Source organism: Mustela putorius, unplaced genomic scaffold (genome assembly GCF_011764305.1).
Source record: "Mustela putorius furo isolate JIRA1106 unplaced genomic scaffold, ASM1176430v1.1 tig00003913_pilon_pilon_pilon, whole genome shotgun sequence".
Taxonomy (NCBI): domain Eukaryota; kingdom Metazoa; phylum Chordata; class Mammalia; order Carnivora; family Mustelidae; genus Mustela; species Mustela putorius.
Genome location: NW_025422060.1, coordinates 12,248,721 through 12,265,894, shown reverse-complemented (window position 1 = coordinate 12,265,894; position 17,174 = coordinate 12,248,721). Strand labels below are relative to the sequence as shown.

Below are 17,174 nucleotides of genomic sequence, written 5' to 3'. Positions count from 1 at the left end.
ACAGTAGGTAATTTATTTATATAGAGTTCCAACTGATAATGGTTTTTAAAAATATACTTCCCTTTTCTATTTTTGGTTTAACTTAGGAAAACTTTCTGTTTAACTCATTAAGTGTATATCTTAATGGAGTGAGGAAGACAAATGTAAGAGGTAATGAGTAAAATATTTAGATCTTATTTATAGCTTTAGAAATCTATTTGGAGAGATGGACCAGAAGTTGCAAATATTCCACTTCATACCTAATTCCCTGGCCTGCCTGTCCATTAGAAATCTGAGATCTAGCTAGACCATTGAGGAAGTGAGGACGTGTACTCCAAAATTCTGGATTTTGACTTCTCTGTAAAATGACCAAGTTGGTACTAAGGATGTTACATCTTAAGATATTCCATTTATCATTGCAGAAAGCTGTATACCTGCACAAGTGGTGGCTGCCATTGATGTAAACACTGTTGCTAACGAAGTATACAAGTACAATTTTCCTCACACACAGTTACTGGCCAAGACAATCGAAGTAAGTACTGTTGCTTATTGTTTTAATAAATATATGGCAAGGAAAGTGTGATTGAAAAACACGGTAAGATACTGGTTTCTGGTGTCTTCATTGGAGGGTCAATCATATATATAAATGAAAAAGTTTAGGAGAAGGGAATCAACATTTTATATTCTCTGAGAAGATGGCATGCTCTTTTTTGCCCTTATTTATTTTTAATTTTCAGTTTGAGAGAGTGAGAATGAGAGGTTTTCTCTGAGAGAAAGGATTGAAATGTAAGAATATGCCTGACTTCTAAATGCATGGTTCCTTAATGATATTAAACTTTGTTGAATTCTTTACTTCAAGCAATAATCATGCAATATATATACATAACAGGAATAAAAACAAGAGAGGCAGACAGTCACTGGCTATTACTTATTGAATGCTACTTATTTTAAAATCTTTTTTTAAAAAGATTAATTATTTACTTATTTGACAGACAGAGATCACAAGTAGGCAGAGAGGCAGGCAGAGAGAGAGAGAGAGAGAGAGAGGAGGAAGCAAGGCTCCTTGCTGAGCAGAGAGCCTGATGCAGGGCTGGATCCCAGGACCCTGGGTTCATGACCTGAGCTGAAGGCAGAGGTTTAACCCACTGAGCCACCCAGGTGCCCCTGAATGCTACTTATTTTAGCAAGCCCGTCAAAATTAATGGTTCAAAGTACATTGATCAACTCTGCAGAAGTATTTAACACTGATGTACATTATTTTAAAAGTAATATGAAGTTGTGTTTTTCCTCCTATTTTCTTGTGAAAAATTTTATAACAGACTTCTCATGAAGCTATAATTTATATACAGTAAACTGCACTCATTTGTGTGTAGTTGAGTTTTGACTAATATATTCAAGGGTGTAACCACCACAATCAAGACTTAGAACATTCATCCTCTATAGTGTTTCTCAGTGTCCCAACCCCAGGCAATGACTGCTTTCTGTCATTACAGATTAAATTTTCCATTTCCAGTATATCACAAATAAAATCACTAATGCAATTTTTCTGGGTGTAAATTTTTTACTTAGCTTGTTTTTTTTTTTAAATTCACCCATGTTGTTTTGCACATCAGTAAGTAGTCTGTGTTTTTGTTATTATTGCTGATTAATATTCTATACAGTGGAATATTACATACTATAGTGTATATATCCATTCATATGATGTTTGACTTTTAAGTTATTTACAGTTTTTGGCTATATAAAAATGTTGCTGTGAACATTCATGTATAGGTTTTTGTGTGGACCTTTGTTTTCATTTCTTGGAGGTGAATACCTAGAATTAGAATTGCTGGATCCTATAGTAGGTTTCTTTAATTTTATGAGAAAATGCTATTTACCAGCGTGTTTGTACCATTTCACATTCCCATAATCAATGCTTAAGTGTTTCAATTGTTTCACATCCTTACAAGCACTTGATATTGTTAATTTTTAAAATGTTAGCCATTCTAGAGCACCTGGGTGGCTCAGTGGGTTAAGCCTCTGCCTTCAGCTCAGGTCATGATCTCAGGGTCCTGAGATTAAGTGCAGCATCGGGCTCTCTGCTCAGTGGGAAGCCTGCCTCCTCCTTTCTCTCTGCCTGCCACTCTGACTACTTGTGATCTCCGTCAAATAAATAAATAAAATATTAAAAAAAAAATTTTAGCCATTCTAGTGAGCCTATTGTGCTATTGGGATTCTTGTGTGTATGATGATTTTAATTTGCATTTCCCCGATGGCTAATACCATTTTATATCTTTTCCTATGCTTATTGGCTATTTCTGTGTTTTCTTCTGTAATGAAATCTCTGGCCCAATTTTTATTATTTGTTGTGTTTGTAATATGATCATTTCATTGTAAGAGTTAAGTGTTCTGGATTCAAGTTGTCTGTCAGAATTCTGTATAACAAAGATTTTCTCCAGTTTAGTAATTTGTCTTTTCATTTTCTTCACTTTTCATTTCCTCAAAATGCAGAGGAAATGAAATCTTTCTTTGTTTTTTGATCACTTTTTTAAATCTATTTTGATACATTTTTTTATTTCTGAGTGGTCTAAATTTTTTTTGTTTACCCCATCTTCCCCTCATTTCTTCCAGAAATTTTATAGTTTTAGCTTTTCCATTTAGGTTTATGACCCATTTAAAATTATTTTTTGTGTGTATTTTGAAGTAAGTCATTTTATTTCCAAGTGCATATAACATTATCCTGGCACCATTTTCTTTCTTTCTTTCTTTTTCTTTCTTTCATTTTCTTTCTTTTACCATTTTCTGAAATGACTATCCTTTCATCAATTTTCTTGACACCATTATAAAAAAAAATTAGGTCATACATGTGTGTCTGTTTCTGGACCCTCTCTTCAGTAGTATGTATATGTTTTTCCTTATACCAGTAGCACATTATTTTAATTATTATAGCTTTATAATATGTGTTGAATTCAGGTAGCATAAGTTCTCAAATTGCTGTTGTTTTTTCTTTCAAGATTATTTTGGCTGCCTTGTCATTTACATTTCAATGTAAATTTCAGAATAACCTTGCCAATTTCTAAAAAAGTATCTATTTTGATTGGAATTGCACTGACTGGTTTTAGAAGAATTGGTATCTTAATAAAATGGAGTCTTCCAGGCCATAAACATAGTATTTCTCTGTAATTATTTAGGTATTCTTTAATTTATAAGAGCACTATTTTGTAATATTTGTTATACAAATCTTGCACTATGTTAATTAATTTATCCCTAAATATTTGTGGGTTTTGATGCTATTGTAAATGGTATTTTTAAAATACCACTATTTTACAACTATTTCCTATTGCTAACATATAGGAATACACTTATTTTTGTTTATCAACCTTGACCTTGTATCTTGTGGCTTTGTTATATTGACTTATTCTGATAGCTTTGCTTTTTTGGGGATTTTCTTCTACATACACAATCATACTGTCTGAGAATAAGAGTTTTACTTTTTCCTTCCAATCAGTGTGACTTTTTTTCTTGTCTTATTGCATTGTCTAGGACCTTCATTACAGTGTTGATTAAATAGGATTATATGGGATATCCTTGCCTTCTTTCGGAACCTAGAGGCAGAGCATTTAGTCATTTACCATTTGGGATGATGTTAGTTGTAGATTTTTTTAGATGTATTTTACCAAGTTGAAGAAGTGTCCTTTTATTAACATTTTCTGAGAATTTTTATAATGAATAGGTTTTGAATTTTGTCAGGTGCTGTCTGTATCACATCTTTTGACATGATTATATCATTTGCCCCATTGTTCTCTTAATATGGTGATTGTATTAATTTCTTTTTTTGAATGTTAAGTCAGTATCACATTCCTGGGATAAATCCTACTTGGTCATTATCTGTCACCTATTTTAGGTAATGCTGGTTTTAGTTTGCTAATATTTTGTTAAGTATTTTACATTTAGCTTCATAGGTGATTTGTTATGGCTACTCAATGTTTCAGTATGATTTCAGTATTAGGGTTGTTTTAGACTTGTATTTTTTGGAAGAGTTTGAAAAACAAGTATTAGTTCCTTTATGAATGTTTGATAGAATTTAGTTAATGAAGTCATCTGGCCTGAAGTTTTCTTTATGAGAAGGTTTTAGCCATGAATTTAATTATTTAATTGCTATAAGGCTAGTGAGTCTTCCTATTTATATTTTTATTTAGTTTTAGAAATTTGTGATCTTTGAAGAAATTATCCATTTTATCTGATTTGTCAGGTGTACTCATTGGATTTTTTCATATTTCCTTATACCCTTTTTCTATATGTGAACTCTTTGGTGGCATACTATAGGTCATTCCTGATGTTAGTAATTTATAAAATGCCAGTGAAGCTGGAAGCTTACCAATATTATTGGCCTTTTCAAGTAAATAACTTTGGATGCAGTTGATACTATCTATTGTCCTTTTGTTTACTACTTCGTTAATTTCTGCTCATCTTTATTATTTCTTTCTACTTACTTTGCATTTAATTTATTTTTTAAATACTTCTTACAGTGGGACTTTCGATGACTGACTTGCTTGTTTTCCTTTTTTATATAAATATATAATGCTATAAATTTTCCTAAATTTTGGATACATTCCACAATTTTTCATATGTTTTATTTATTTTCCTATAGTTCAAAATATTTTCCAATTTCCCTTCTGATTTCTTCTTTAGCCCATGTGTTATTTATAAGTATGGATTTAAATTTCCAAATAGTCATAATATTTTCCAGGTATCTTTCTGTTATTTCTGTTATTGATTTCTTATTTCTGTTTTATTTTGGTCATACTTTGTATAATTTCAGTTATTTTAAATTGTTGAGACTTGTGTTATGGCCCAGAATTCAATTTATCTAGTGAATGTTCTATATGGTATTGAAAAGAATATATTCTGTTTTTCTTTTCTTTTTTTTTTTTTTTTTTGTGGGATAGAATGCTCTGTAAATGTCAGTTAGGTCAAGTTGGTTGATAATGTTCAATTTTTCTGTATCCTTACTGATTTTTTCTATCAGTTGCTGAGAGAAAGGTGCTATAATTTCCCACCACAGCTGTGAATGTGCCTTTTCCTTCAGAACTGTCAGTTTTTGCTTCATTTTATCTTGAAGCTCTTATTGTTTATACTTTATAATTTTTTTAATTGAATGACCCCTTTATCATTATGAAATGTCCCCCTTTTTTCCAGATTTTATTTAAATTCTAATTAGTTAATATACATTGCAATATTGGTGTCAGGAGTAGAATTCAGTGGTTCATCACAACACCCATTGCTCATCATAACAAGTGCCCTCCTTAATACCCATCACCCATCTAGCCCATTTCCTGCTCACTTCCCTTCATCAACCCTTGGTTTGTTCTCTGTCATTAAGAGTCTTTTATGGTTTGTTGTCCTCTCTCTCTTTTTCCTCCTTCCCATATGTTCATCTGTTTAGTTTTCTTAAATTCTCCATATGAGGGAAATCGTATGTTATTTATCTTTCTCTGATTGACTTATTTCACTTAGTATAATACACTCTAGCTCCGTCCACATCATTGCAAATGGCAAGATTACATTCTTCTTGGCTGAGTAATATTCCATTGTGTTTGTGTTTGTGTGTGATCTTCTTATGCATTCATCAGTTGATGGGCCCTTGGGCTCTTTCCATAGTTTGACTATTGTTGATAATGCTTCTCGAAATGTCCCTTTTTAACCCCAAGAAGTATTTCTTGTTCTGTTAATATAGCTAGTCTGCTTTCTTATGATTAACATTTACATGTTTATGTTTTTCCATCCTTTCTTATGATTAACATTTACATGTTTATGATTTTCCATCCTTTCAAGTTTATCCTATTTGTATCTTTGTATTTAAGTTAAATTTACAGTGGACATGTATAGTTGGGTCTTGCTTTTTTATTCAGGCTGACAGTGTCTGCCTTTTAATTGGAGTGTTTGTACCATTTACATTTAATCTTGTTATTAATATTTAATAATTACATTTAATCTTGTTATTAATATTTTTATTAATATTTTTATATTTCATTCTACTACCTTGCTATTTGTTTTCTCTTTTGCCAATCTGTTTTTTGTTTATCCCTCTTTTTCTGCCTTTTGATATATTAATGTTTTATTATTCTCTACTAATGGCTTATTAGGTATACCTTATTATTTATGTCTATTTTATTTTCTTAGTGGCTATTCTCGGGTTTACAATATGCTTGTAAACAGTTTTCTTTGGGATTTCTGATTGAATGTGGCATAAAAAAATAATTCCATTCTAAAACTCTATCCCTTTTCCTAATAGGAATAAGAAAAGAAGGGAAAGGGGGATGGAAAGCCATCAATAGTAAAAATAGGATTTAGCATAAGCCAAAATAAGAAAGAAAACTATAAAGAATAGTGTCTAATGCAGTGGAAATGGGACAACTGAATGAGGATGGCAAAATCCCAGGCAAACCTCCACGTAGCTTGTGCAGAATCCAGAAGGAGAGAATGGCAAGGGAGAAGACCAAATGCACCTGGCAGTTGGTTCCAAGTCAAGAGAAGAGAGATTTGAAAAACCCAAATCACTGGGCTGAATGTGCTATCAAACCTCGACAGACTACCTGCTTGCCCTGAATGTAAGATCACGGGTTAGGAACAGACGTGTGCTCTTACGATAAAGGCTAGTGCAGGTCCTTCCCAGAAACAGTGTGGCCACAAAGTATCTATTTCACCTCATCTTCCAGCAAACGCCTCGATTCAGGTGGCCTCCATTAAAAAATGAATAATAACGAGAAAGGAACCAGTTTGAAGCTATACTAATATTGTACTTTTAAGATAATGTATGAAATGTAAACAAAAAGCAGAATATACAAAAGAAAATTATGTTAAGAAGCAGAAGAAAACTTCACACATACATGCCTCCCTGAACTTCAGGCATTAAATCAAACATGGTGTCTTCAGAACAAGAGCTCGAATAAATACATACCACAGCTCACAAAGCAATGGTAAGACGGTAATTGGACTGGAAAAGTGTCAGTAGTCAGGGAAAAAAGAAAGTGGAGAAAAATAAAACCATTATAGAAATGAAAGTCATGTCAGAGCAGCAAAACGTGAAATGGACTGTTCTGCAAACAATCATGAAGGACAGAGCTTGAGAAAAAGAAAGCAAAATAAAATGGAAAATAAGTACAGAGCTGATGTTGCAAAATAAATGATAACTACTAGAGACAAAAACGATCTATAATAAAAATAATTAGTACCTCTGGGGAAGACAATAAAATAAATGGAATAAAAATGTTAACAGAAACAGAGGGAAGAAATTCCTAAAATAAAATCTACAATGATTCATGAACTGTAGTATTCGTGGGCCTGTATTGAAAAAGTGACTCATTCACTTAATCTAAGCAAGAAATGAATCCAAGTTGAGAACCCAGGAATAAAGCTACCATGTTAGGAAAGAAATTATGTTTAGAAACTGGCTAAAAATGTTGCGAATCTTTGCAGTGTAGAAATAGTAATATGATTGACGTAGGAGAAGAAAGACTCAAAAAATCTGTTTGAAAGATAAATGAAGCTATGGTTTTTAGGACATTATTTGATGTTACTGTTAGAAGCTTGTCTGAGCTGAGAAACATAGAGTAGCTAATTAAAGCACGCAAGACAAAAATGAGAGAGTAAAGCCCTTATCACTTACTGTGGTGATATAAGCACATCTGTAAAGTAAGAGAAAAACGCCTGGGCCTCCTGCTCCATTTCCCCAAGCCACAGTGCACTGGGGGAGAGCGGGTGTGTCAGTACAGATGTGGGGATCAGCTTACCATCTGGGGCACTCCTGGCCTTGAGGGGAATTGTAAAGGAGGAGGGCTAGGAAGGGAAAGTGCTGAGTATCAGCCAGAATGGGAAGAAGGGTCTTCCAGAGTTCCACCGCCTTCTCCCATAAGGAGGACTTGGCAGAGCTGCGTGCAGCGGACCTCTGCCCAAGGTCTCAGATAAAGAGAACTAGACATGCAAATATATGAAGAATGTGCTGGCTAGGGCGCCTGAATCCTTGACTACAGCGGCCCACAGAAACTCGATGTGCTGACCGTGTTCCAACTCTGGAGTGTGAAGGGTAGCTCTCCTCAAGGCCTGCGGGGAGAAGCCTTTGTAACTGCCCACAGTCAGGCCCGAAAAATCACAGAGAGGGTTATAACCAGGAGCAGGACTCCTTGGGTATAAAATAACTAGTAGAATTAAACTGAAGTCTGTAATTCATCTAGGTAGAAAATGAGGAATTATTAGTCACTATTATATAAACTGCACATGTGTAGAAACCTTGTCTGGTGGTTCAATGTTGTCACAAGACTCAGCACAGTGCCTGGCATATATAGTAGATGCTCTGAAATGTTGCTGGATTACTTTCTGAACGTTGTTGAATGAACAACATACTGTGGCTAAGAACACCGACAAATACCAGGCAAAGGGTCACAAAGGATAACAGTTTCAAAATAGGTATTAGAATGGTTTCAAAGCAAGAGCATTCAAGAGTCATAGAAACCTACTTTATAGTGATGATTAACACAGTCCTCAAGAAAGATCTGATTGTCGTATTTATGCGCAAGATAACGTCAGAGTTCATAGAGCAGGAAATGGTAGGAAATATCTACTCAGTTTTTATTGGATATATACTGTGAGTCACAAAATAGAAAATCATTATTTTATGAATATAAATTCATAAGTAATTCTAAGTAAAATATGATCAAATAATCAGAAGTACATCAAAAGAATAATGTAGCATAATTAAAATGGATTTTGTTTTGGAAAGTATAATAGTAATTTAGCACATAGGAATTCTATTACTGTTATTCAACATGTTAATAATTGGAAAGAGCAAAACTTTGTATTAGAAAATATTTGACAAGGGGCGCCTGGGTGGCTCAGTGGGTTGAGCCGCTGCCTTCGACTCAGGTCATGATCTCAGGGTCCTGGGATCGAGTCCCGCATCGGGCTCTCTGCTCAGAGGGGAGCCTGCTTCCTTCTCTCTCTCTGCCTGCCTCTCCATCTACTTGTGATTTCTCTCTGTCAAATAAATAAATAAAATCTTTAAAAAAAAAAAAGAAAATATTTGACAAAATGCACTTTTCCAGTTGGTTTTAATCTCTCAATAAAATTAGGACAAATGCATTCTATTGCAGATGTTTATGTCATTTACTAGCTTTGTGTGTATGTGTGTTTATATTTCTGTTTAAATACAAACATGCACATGTATCTCCAAACCAGTAGCATGCTACATGGTAAACTTTAAAAGCATTCTTACTAAAATAATGAACAAAACAAGGCTGTCTACCTCCGGCACTGTAATTTAATGTTGTTGTGGATTGTTAGGTAATGTACTCATGTGGGAGAAATAGCATATAAATATTAAGGAGGATTCTAAAGAATAATTGTATAGACCTGGAAAACAAAAAATATACTATCCTTAAAAAGAGTATGAGGAACAATTAGTGCATTTGAGAAGGGGGTTGTTTACAAAAATACGATAGCCAGTAACTTCCTACATATACAAACAAAGACATGTTAGAAAATATAATAGAAGAAAGTTTCTATTTCTGGTACAAATAGGAAACTTACAGGCACTGACAAATACGTAACAAAAAAATCTGCATGACCCACATGGGAATAAAAGATATTTGAAAAATTGGAAGTCTGACTGAATATTGTACAAATTTTAGTTCCCTTTAGATAAACTAAAATTTATTAAAATTGTCAAATGTTGTTTTCTAACCTACTAAGTTTTTCCTGAAGTGTTTATGACAATTAAATATAAGCATAGCCAGGAGACTTTGTGCAAAAAGAAGTGATAAAGCTAGTAGCAAGGCCAGTAAAACTGCTCATCAACATGTGATAAACAGTGCTACCACACTGAGTTGACCTTATGTCCTCTGAAAGCAAAGGGGTTTTTATGACTTGTATGGCCAGGTTATAGAAAAAGAATAGATTTCCATTGGGTTTCAAATATCAACTTATTAAAGATAATTTGTATATCTCCATAACTACTTTCTTGAATTTCAATTTAATGCCTTTGAATGCCAGGTTAAATAAAGTTGTGAATGGTTTGAGTAATTATTTCTTGTATACCTGCTCTATCATTTGAATTATTATTATTATTTTTTAAGATTTTATTTATTTATCAGAGAGAGAGAGGGGGAGAGAGCGAGCACAGGCAGACAGAATGGCAGGCAGAGGCAGAGGGAGAAGCAGGCTCCCAAGGAGCCCGATGTGGGACTCGATCCCAGGACGCTGGGATCATGACCTGAGCCGAAGGCAGCTGCTTAACCAACTGAGCCACCCAGGCATCCCTCTATCATTTGAATTAAAAAAAAAAAAAAAAAAAAAGAAAAGAAAAAGTCACTATTTTGAAGAATCCTTTAAAATTGTAATTTTTTATGCCATCCTATACTGGAGGCAGTAGCTCTGTTTACTCCCTCCAGATTCTAGACAAAAGATGTTCCTGATGTAAAAGATTGTTGTTTTATTTTTACTTTAGTTTTAGAAATGTAGCTTTAATCCATCCATATGCAGTTAGGACATCAGTAAGTTGCTGATCACAACAGCCCTGTGCTGACAGGCTCTCTGACTTGAGTATGACGTGCTGTCTGATTGAATTGCTCTGCCCCATGTTTTCTGACAGACTAGTCAGTGTATGATTTGCACATTGTTTTCCCGAGGACCCAGGGATTCAGAGGTACTGCAGGACCTTTTCAATATTTAATTTTGTTTTTATGTTACATATACATCTAAAACTATTTCAAAGCCTGTGATTTATAAAAATGATAGACACATACATTCAAACTTTTAATACAGTAGAGACAACCAGTGTGTTCCCCAGGTTAATTCACTCTTTACAGAACTCAGAATAAAGCTTGTCCTGCCTTATTTATGTCCTTGAACTTCTTAGAAGTGTGTCATAATTAAGAAAGTTGTGATTCTAGTCTGGTTGCTTGTTTCTGGCTAAGCTTATATACTAAGAGTGTTGAATGAGAATTGGAAAACCCATGACTTGTTTCTGTGTGCAGCAGACCCCCTTATCCACGTGGGAATACATTCCAGGACCCCCAGTGGATGCCTAAACCCTCACATAGTACCACATTCTGTATATCTATCATGTTTTTCCTATATATAAATACCTATGATAAAGGTAATTTATAAATTAGGCACAGTAAGAGATTAACAATAATGATAAAATAGAACAGCTATAACAATATACTTTATAACAGTTCTGTGATTGCAGTCTCTCTCTCAAAATACCATATTGTACTCACCCTTCTTGTGATAGTGTAAGGTGACAAGATGCCTACGTGATGAGGTGAAGTTGGGTGAATAACGTAGGCATTGTGACATTGGGGTTAGACTACTGATGACCTGACCATAAGTCAGAAGGAGGATCATCTGTTTCTGGACCCTGATTGACTGGGTTTGACTAAAACTGGAAGGTGAAACCACAGATAAGGGAGGAGCCACTATACTGTATTTATCTTCTGATATATAAAATAGAAGCAAAATAGCACATTTTTCAACTGCTTTGCCCAGTAGAGATTATACTGATTAATCTTATCTGTTACCTTTTGAAGTTTTTTGACCAAACACAACTGTAGAACAGTATAATCATTGTGGATATCTGAAAATGGGACCTTTTTTCATTTGGCGATATTTTAACAGAGACCTACATGGAAGGGATGGTGACTGGTCAGTATATCACATTTCCTAAATAAATATTATCACTAGAGAAGTGTTAAAAATTTTCTTAGGCCTTATGCTAAAAATTTATTAATTATAAAATGAAGTTCTCAATGTTTGACTCCAAAAAACACAGTGGTGTTAGACTTGAGGTGTCACAGAGGTGCAAAAAACACTTAGGATTCAGGAAATTAACATTCCAGCTCTGCTTTGGCCAGTTCTGAGTCTTGGAGGAAGTCACTTAGTTTTTTATAGCTTCGATTTACTTCTCCAACTTCCTTCATAAGATTGCTTTGGAAAGTTAGTTTAACTGAAGTTAATTTGAAAAGTGTTAACTGTTATATAAACTTGTGAGTATTATAAATAAAACTATTAAGGGTTATAATTTCTGATATATTCAGTTATAATTAGTTAACATTTTTCCTTCTTCCCTCTTCTATGAATCTTTTTAAATGTTTTTCTCCCAAATGTTTGTTCCTTAGGGCATTACACTAGAAGAGTTTGACAAATTGTCTTTCAATATGATTTTAATGAGCCCTCCCTGTCAACCATTCACCAGGTATGTATAATAAATATGTCTCTGTTGAGGAAGAGTACTTATGAGGGATTCATTAAATCAAATTATACCATAGTTTCAAGCATGGACACTTTGAAGACTATTAGCTGCATTTCATAATTTTGACAATTTTCATAAATAATTCCTTTTATCTACTGATTTTTATAATTCAGTATTAATCATAAAGGAAATAACAATTACTACCAAATAAGCAAAGCAGTCTGGTCAATAGAAGATAGGCAGAGACTGTATGGACCTCTTTAATACCTACCTAAGATACAGTATTTATTTCTGACCTAAGTTAGCTTAAATTAATCAGACTAATGAGTATTCAGGAATATTAATAAAGTAAATTTTCATAATATTCAATTTCTAAATTACTTAACTGTAAAATTTAAAAGCTAATCAAGAATGCATTTGTGAATTTTATGTTTCTCAGAATTCATATGTACACTAATTCTGACTTTTTATAGCTATTTTGTAGTTCATTTTTTTATTATATAGTATTTATTTCTGTGTTTCAGGGAATTATATCTTAGATGAAATCTTGACTAATCACTTTAATTTAGATATTTTTAATTATTTTAAATAATAGTAACAATCCTCTGTCTTACATAGAGTATGTCATTTAATTTAACGAGCTTATGGGTTAGGTGTTAATGTTATCATCATTTTAGAGGTGAGAATCTGAGGCACAGAAAGATTAAGTGACCTACAATTAGAAAATATCAGAGCCAGGATTTATCAGCTATTTTATATGTTCCTATGTAAATGTGTAAGATGATTTTAAGTGGGATATCACATGTAATGAATATTCTCATTTAAATGAATATTCTCATACGTAATTTCCATCTAAGTTTTGCTTTATATAAACAACTTTAGGAAATTAATTCCCCAAGGATTATTGTGCACTTATAAGCCAGGTATTGCTTTTGATACTGTAGTTCCTATCCTCAGGGAGCTTACAGTTTAAGAGAATGACTGAGAAACAATTATCATAATGTGATATATAATATATAATAAATGAATACTAGAAGTGCCATGAGAGCATAGAGGAGAAAATGGCTTGCTACATACCAGGAGACAGGAGTTCTTTGAGAGGCAGTATCTGTGCCTGAAAGTACATTGGGAATTCATCAGAGAATACAGAGAGCATTCCATGTAAAGTTGCCTCTGAACATATGTGAGCATATGGCCTGTTTAACTGCAGTAAGTAGGATGTATAGAACAGAATGTAGCCCCAGAACTATGTAGCCTCATCACTGCTGCACTGGGCCCCCTGTGTCTTCCCTACCACCAGCAGCCCAACTCCAGCTGCTGATGGCAACAGTAACTGGTTCTGTAATATCACTGTCATTGCAATGCTGAGAGGAAAGGGACATGGTGAGATGAACCCAAGATTTCTGAGGTATCTATTCAAGTCCACTCTCAGTGTCCCTCAGATCCACAGATGATTCTGGCCTTGCTAGAAAGTATGAGGGAACTGACAAGTGATATCAAGTAACTCATCTAAGGCAATGAAGCTAGGGAAGTACCCAGTCTTAAACCCTGTCCTCTGTTTCTACTACCCAGGCCCAATCCAAGTCTACATTTCTGCTTGGTTCTTGATCACACTGAATCTTACTTATAAGATCTAATTGCTAGTCTAGACACCGGCTATTTACATGTCCCATTCTGACCTAGTTAGTCTAACCAAGTTGTAACTCCTGCTTGTAGAATCAAGCATTCAGGTTATGTTCTTACTTTTTGCATTGGACGAAACTGTCTTGGTTTTACCTACTATGGTCTGCTTAGGTGGTGATTAGTTATCAATGCCATTACTCTATGTTGCTACCCTACCCAACCAGCTCATTCATCTGAACTTTTGTTTTCTCATGTGGGACAGAGCAAAAGATCTCTTCAACCAATTGTGTGTGTGTGTGGTATGTGTGTGTCTTTTCTAAACAAAGTGATTTTAAGAGGGTAATTGATTTTATTCTCTATTGATTATTTTGTTCTTCTTTGCCTCATATAAGTCATCTGGCATATTGTTTTATAATAAGCATATTTATTAGATAAGCAAGGCTTTTTTCATTTTAATTAAGTGAATAAATGCATTTTGTTCTTTATAGTAACAAAGATGGTCATACTTTTTGTGGAGACCAACTAATTTCAGTTCTCTCAGTTTTGATGTTTTAAAAGTGATTAGGTATCTTTCTGTAAGGAAGATTCTTGATGAATTTTATTTTATTTATACCTTCTTTATCCTTTAGAATTGGCCTGCAAGGTGATGTGACAGACCCAAGGACAAATAGCCTCTTATATATCCTGGATATTCTCCCAAGGTAAAAATTTTGTACAAGCTTACCTTAAATTTAAAACTTTGGATTTGGAAGAATGTGATATTTGTCATTTTATAGAGATCAGCAGCTTATAGTACAGATACTGTGCACATCATTTATCTTCTGCCATGACTGATAGAGTAACTGCAAGTGTTTGCCAATTCCGTGGTTGCCACTGTAGTGAGTGACAGGGAATTACAGTCTAATAGCTAAATTCTGTCACCTCTCCTTATAGTATTGATGCAAGTGATGCTAATGTTGGTGAATGCTGTTGCCCAAGACCTGGAAACTTGTGCTAACCCTAGAAGCTGCCATTCTATATAAATGGCAGCCCTTTGAGTTGTACAGTTCAGAGCCTCTGTATGAACCCGTGTTTTCTGATAAATTTCAGTGGAAATTAACATTTCAAATGTTAACTTAAGTAGCTATGCCATTTTCATGGGGAAAATGAATAAAATATAAGTTGTCTCTGTCCTCTATAAAATCCTTTTATAAAAAAGAGAGTGCAGAAAATTACTTACCTTATATCTCCCACAAGTAAGGATTTTCTTTACTTCTTACTTCTTAGTAATGGCATGATTAGAATTGTATTTTTGTTTTTGTTTTAGATTACAAAAATTACCGAAATATATTCTTTTAGAAAATGTTAAAGGCTTTGAAGTATCCTCTACAAGGTAAAGATGTATTTATTATTTGGATTGTGTTCATCTTAGACTTGGCATATTGTAAGAGCCATTGTGAAATAAAGATCTTAAAAATAAACCATATATTCTGACATTTTACATATATATTTTAGTCCTTAATACTGATTTTGACGAATATATACAAAGTTTCAAAAAGTTAGATTCACCTGATTCTCATTCTGATGTGTTTGAATTTTTGCAGAATAAGCACTCAGTTTTAGCTGCTAATGTGCTGCCTGTTTCTTTGGACGTAGAAATATTCTTAGTAAGAAATGTTCCTGTTGATAGGCATTTTCTGTCCTGCGGTTAGGAGAAGTAAGCCCTGGGTCAGAGCGCTTTCAGATGGTAGCCCAGCCAGAAAGTATTCATGTCCTTGAACTGGCTACTGTCTGATCATTGCTCCCCCATCTGATTTGCTACATACAGATAGAGGCCCATCCCAGTAGCAAATTTAACATCAGTAGGCTAGTGATTCCAACTCTGGATAGAATACAGCCCCAGGTGGGATAGATTATCTGGCAGCTTTACTTATTTATAATAGAAATCATCCCTATCTTTTTTTTGAGAAATATAATTTCTCAAGTACTGGACTTAATAATTATGACCTAGGGTCATTCAGTTTCTAAACAATTTAGGTGGAGATACAGTTTTCACATAAAATGAAGTTACATATAATTTTTTAATATGAGAACCCCATTTCCAACTATTGGGTGAAAACTTTTCTTTCTTCTCTTATTTTTTCTTTTCAGAGACCTATTAATACAAACATTAGAAAATTGTGGTTTTCAGTACCAGGAATTTCTGTTATCTCCAACATCTGTAGGTATCACAATTATTAATTTTCCTATACATTTTCCTTTCCTTTTTTTTTTTAAGATTTTATTTATTTATTTGACAGAAAGAGAGTTAGAGAGGGAATATAAGCAGGGAGACTTGGAGAGGCAGAAGCAGGCTTTCCACAGAGCAGGGAGCCCCACACAGAGCTCCATCCAAGGCCCCTGGGATCATGACCTGAGCTGAAGGCAGTCTAATCTCTTAACAGTTGAACCACCCAGGCGCCTCCCTATACATTTTCCTAAAGTGAATTTGACTCAATAAAGAAAATAGATCTGTTTTGAATGATATTATACTTAAATCTTGAAATTGTTCAGGCATGGGTCTTACTTTCTAAAGAATATTATACAGGCATATAGATTTATTTATATATATTTTATGGAAAATATTATATAGCTTGAAGAGAAAATATACATCTCTCTTTCTTTTAAAAGATTTTATTTCTTTGTTTGACAGAGAGAGAGCACAAGCAGGGGGAAGGGAAGGCAGAGGGACGAGCAGGCTCCCTGCTGAACAAGGAGCCTGACATGGAGCTCGGTCCCTGGGGTCAGGACTTGAGCCAAAGGCAGACACTTACCGGACTGTGCCACCCAGGGGTCTCGAGAATATAAATTACTTTCGCATAGAAAATAAAGGATAGTTTGTTTTCAAAATCTGTCACATTTGGTAGTTCCAAATCAGGTGTTCTATAGTTTGATAATAATTCAGAATCATCCAAAATACAAAAACAAATGAACATATAACAGTTTTCTAATTAGTTTTTTGGGGGGACATACCATTAAAAATGCAAACACCATGAAATCTTGCCATTTGCAATGATGTGATGGAGGTAGAGGGTATACATGCTAAGCAAACTACGTCAGTCAGAGAAAGACAAAGATCATATGGTTTTACTTATATGTGGAATTTAAGAAAGAAAACAAATGAACAAAGGAAAAAAAGACAAACCAAGAAACATACTTTAAACTGTAGAGAACAAACTGATAGTTGCCAGGGATAGGGCGAGTGATGGAGGGACGGGTTAAACAGGGCAGGGGGATTAAGGGGTTCCGTTGTGATGAGCACTGGGTATTGTATGTAATTGAGAAATAACTAAATTTTACATCTGGAACTAATAGAACACTGTATGTT

The 17,174-nt window shown here is 34.2% G+C and overlaps 1 protein-coding gene across 2 annotated transcripts in view; it reads left to right on the top strand.

The window, feature by feature from the left end:
* Window positions 1–17,174, top strand: part of TRDMT1 (tRNA aspartic acid methyltransferase 1) — a 52,395-nt gene that overhangs the window by 22,554 nt on the left and 12,667 nt on the right. Inside the window, exons 2-6 of one of the 2 annotated variants that reach the window (XM_004757572.3) lie at window positions 402–511; window positions 12,132–12,208; window positions 14,458–14,529; window positions 15,135–15,200; window positions 15,959–16,028. In XM_004757572.3, coding sequence (XP_004757629.1) covers window positions 402–511; window positions 12,132–12,208; window positions 14,458–14,529; window positions 15,135–15,200; window positions 15,959–16,028 — 395 coding nt within the window. Of the gene's footprint in view, window positions 1–401; window positions 512–11,543; window positions 11,659–12,131; window positions 12,209–14,457; window positions 14,530–15,134; window positions 15,201–15,958; window positions 16,029–17,174 lie in introns of those variants that run through there. The other variant, XM_045069123.1, reaches the window with a different exon arrangement.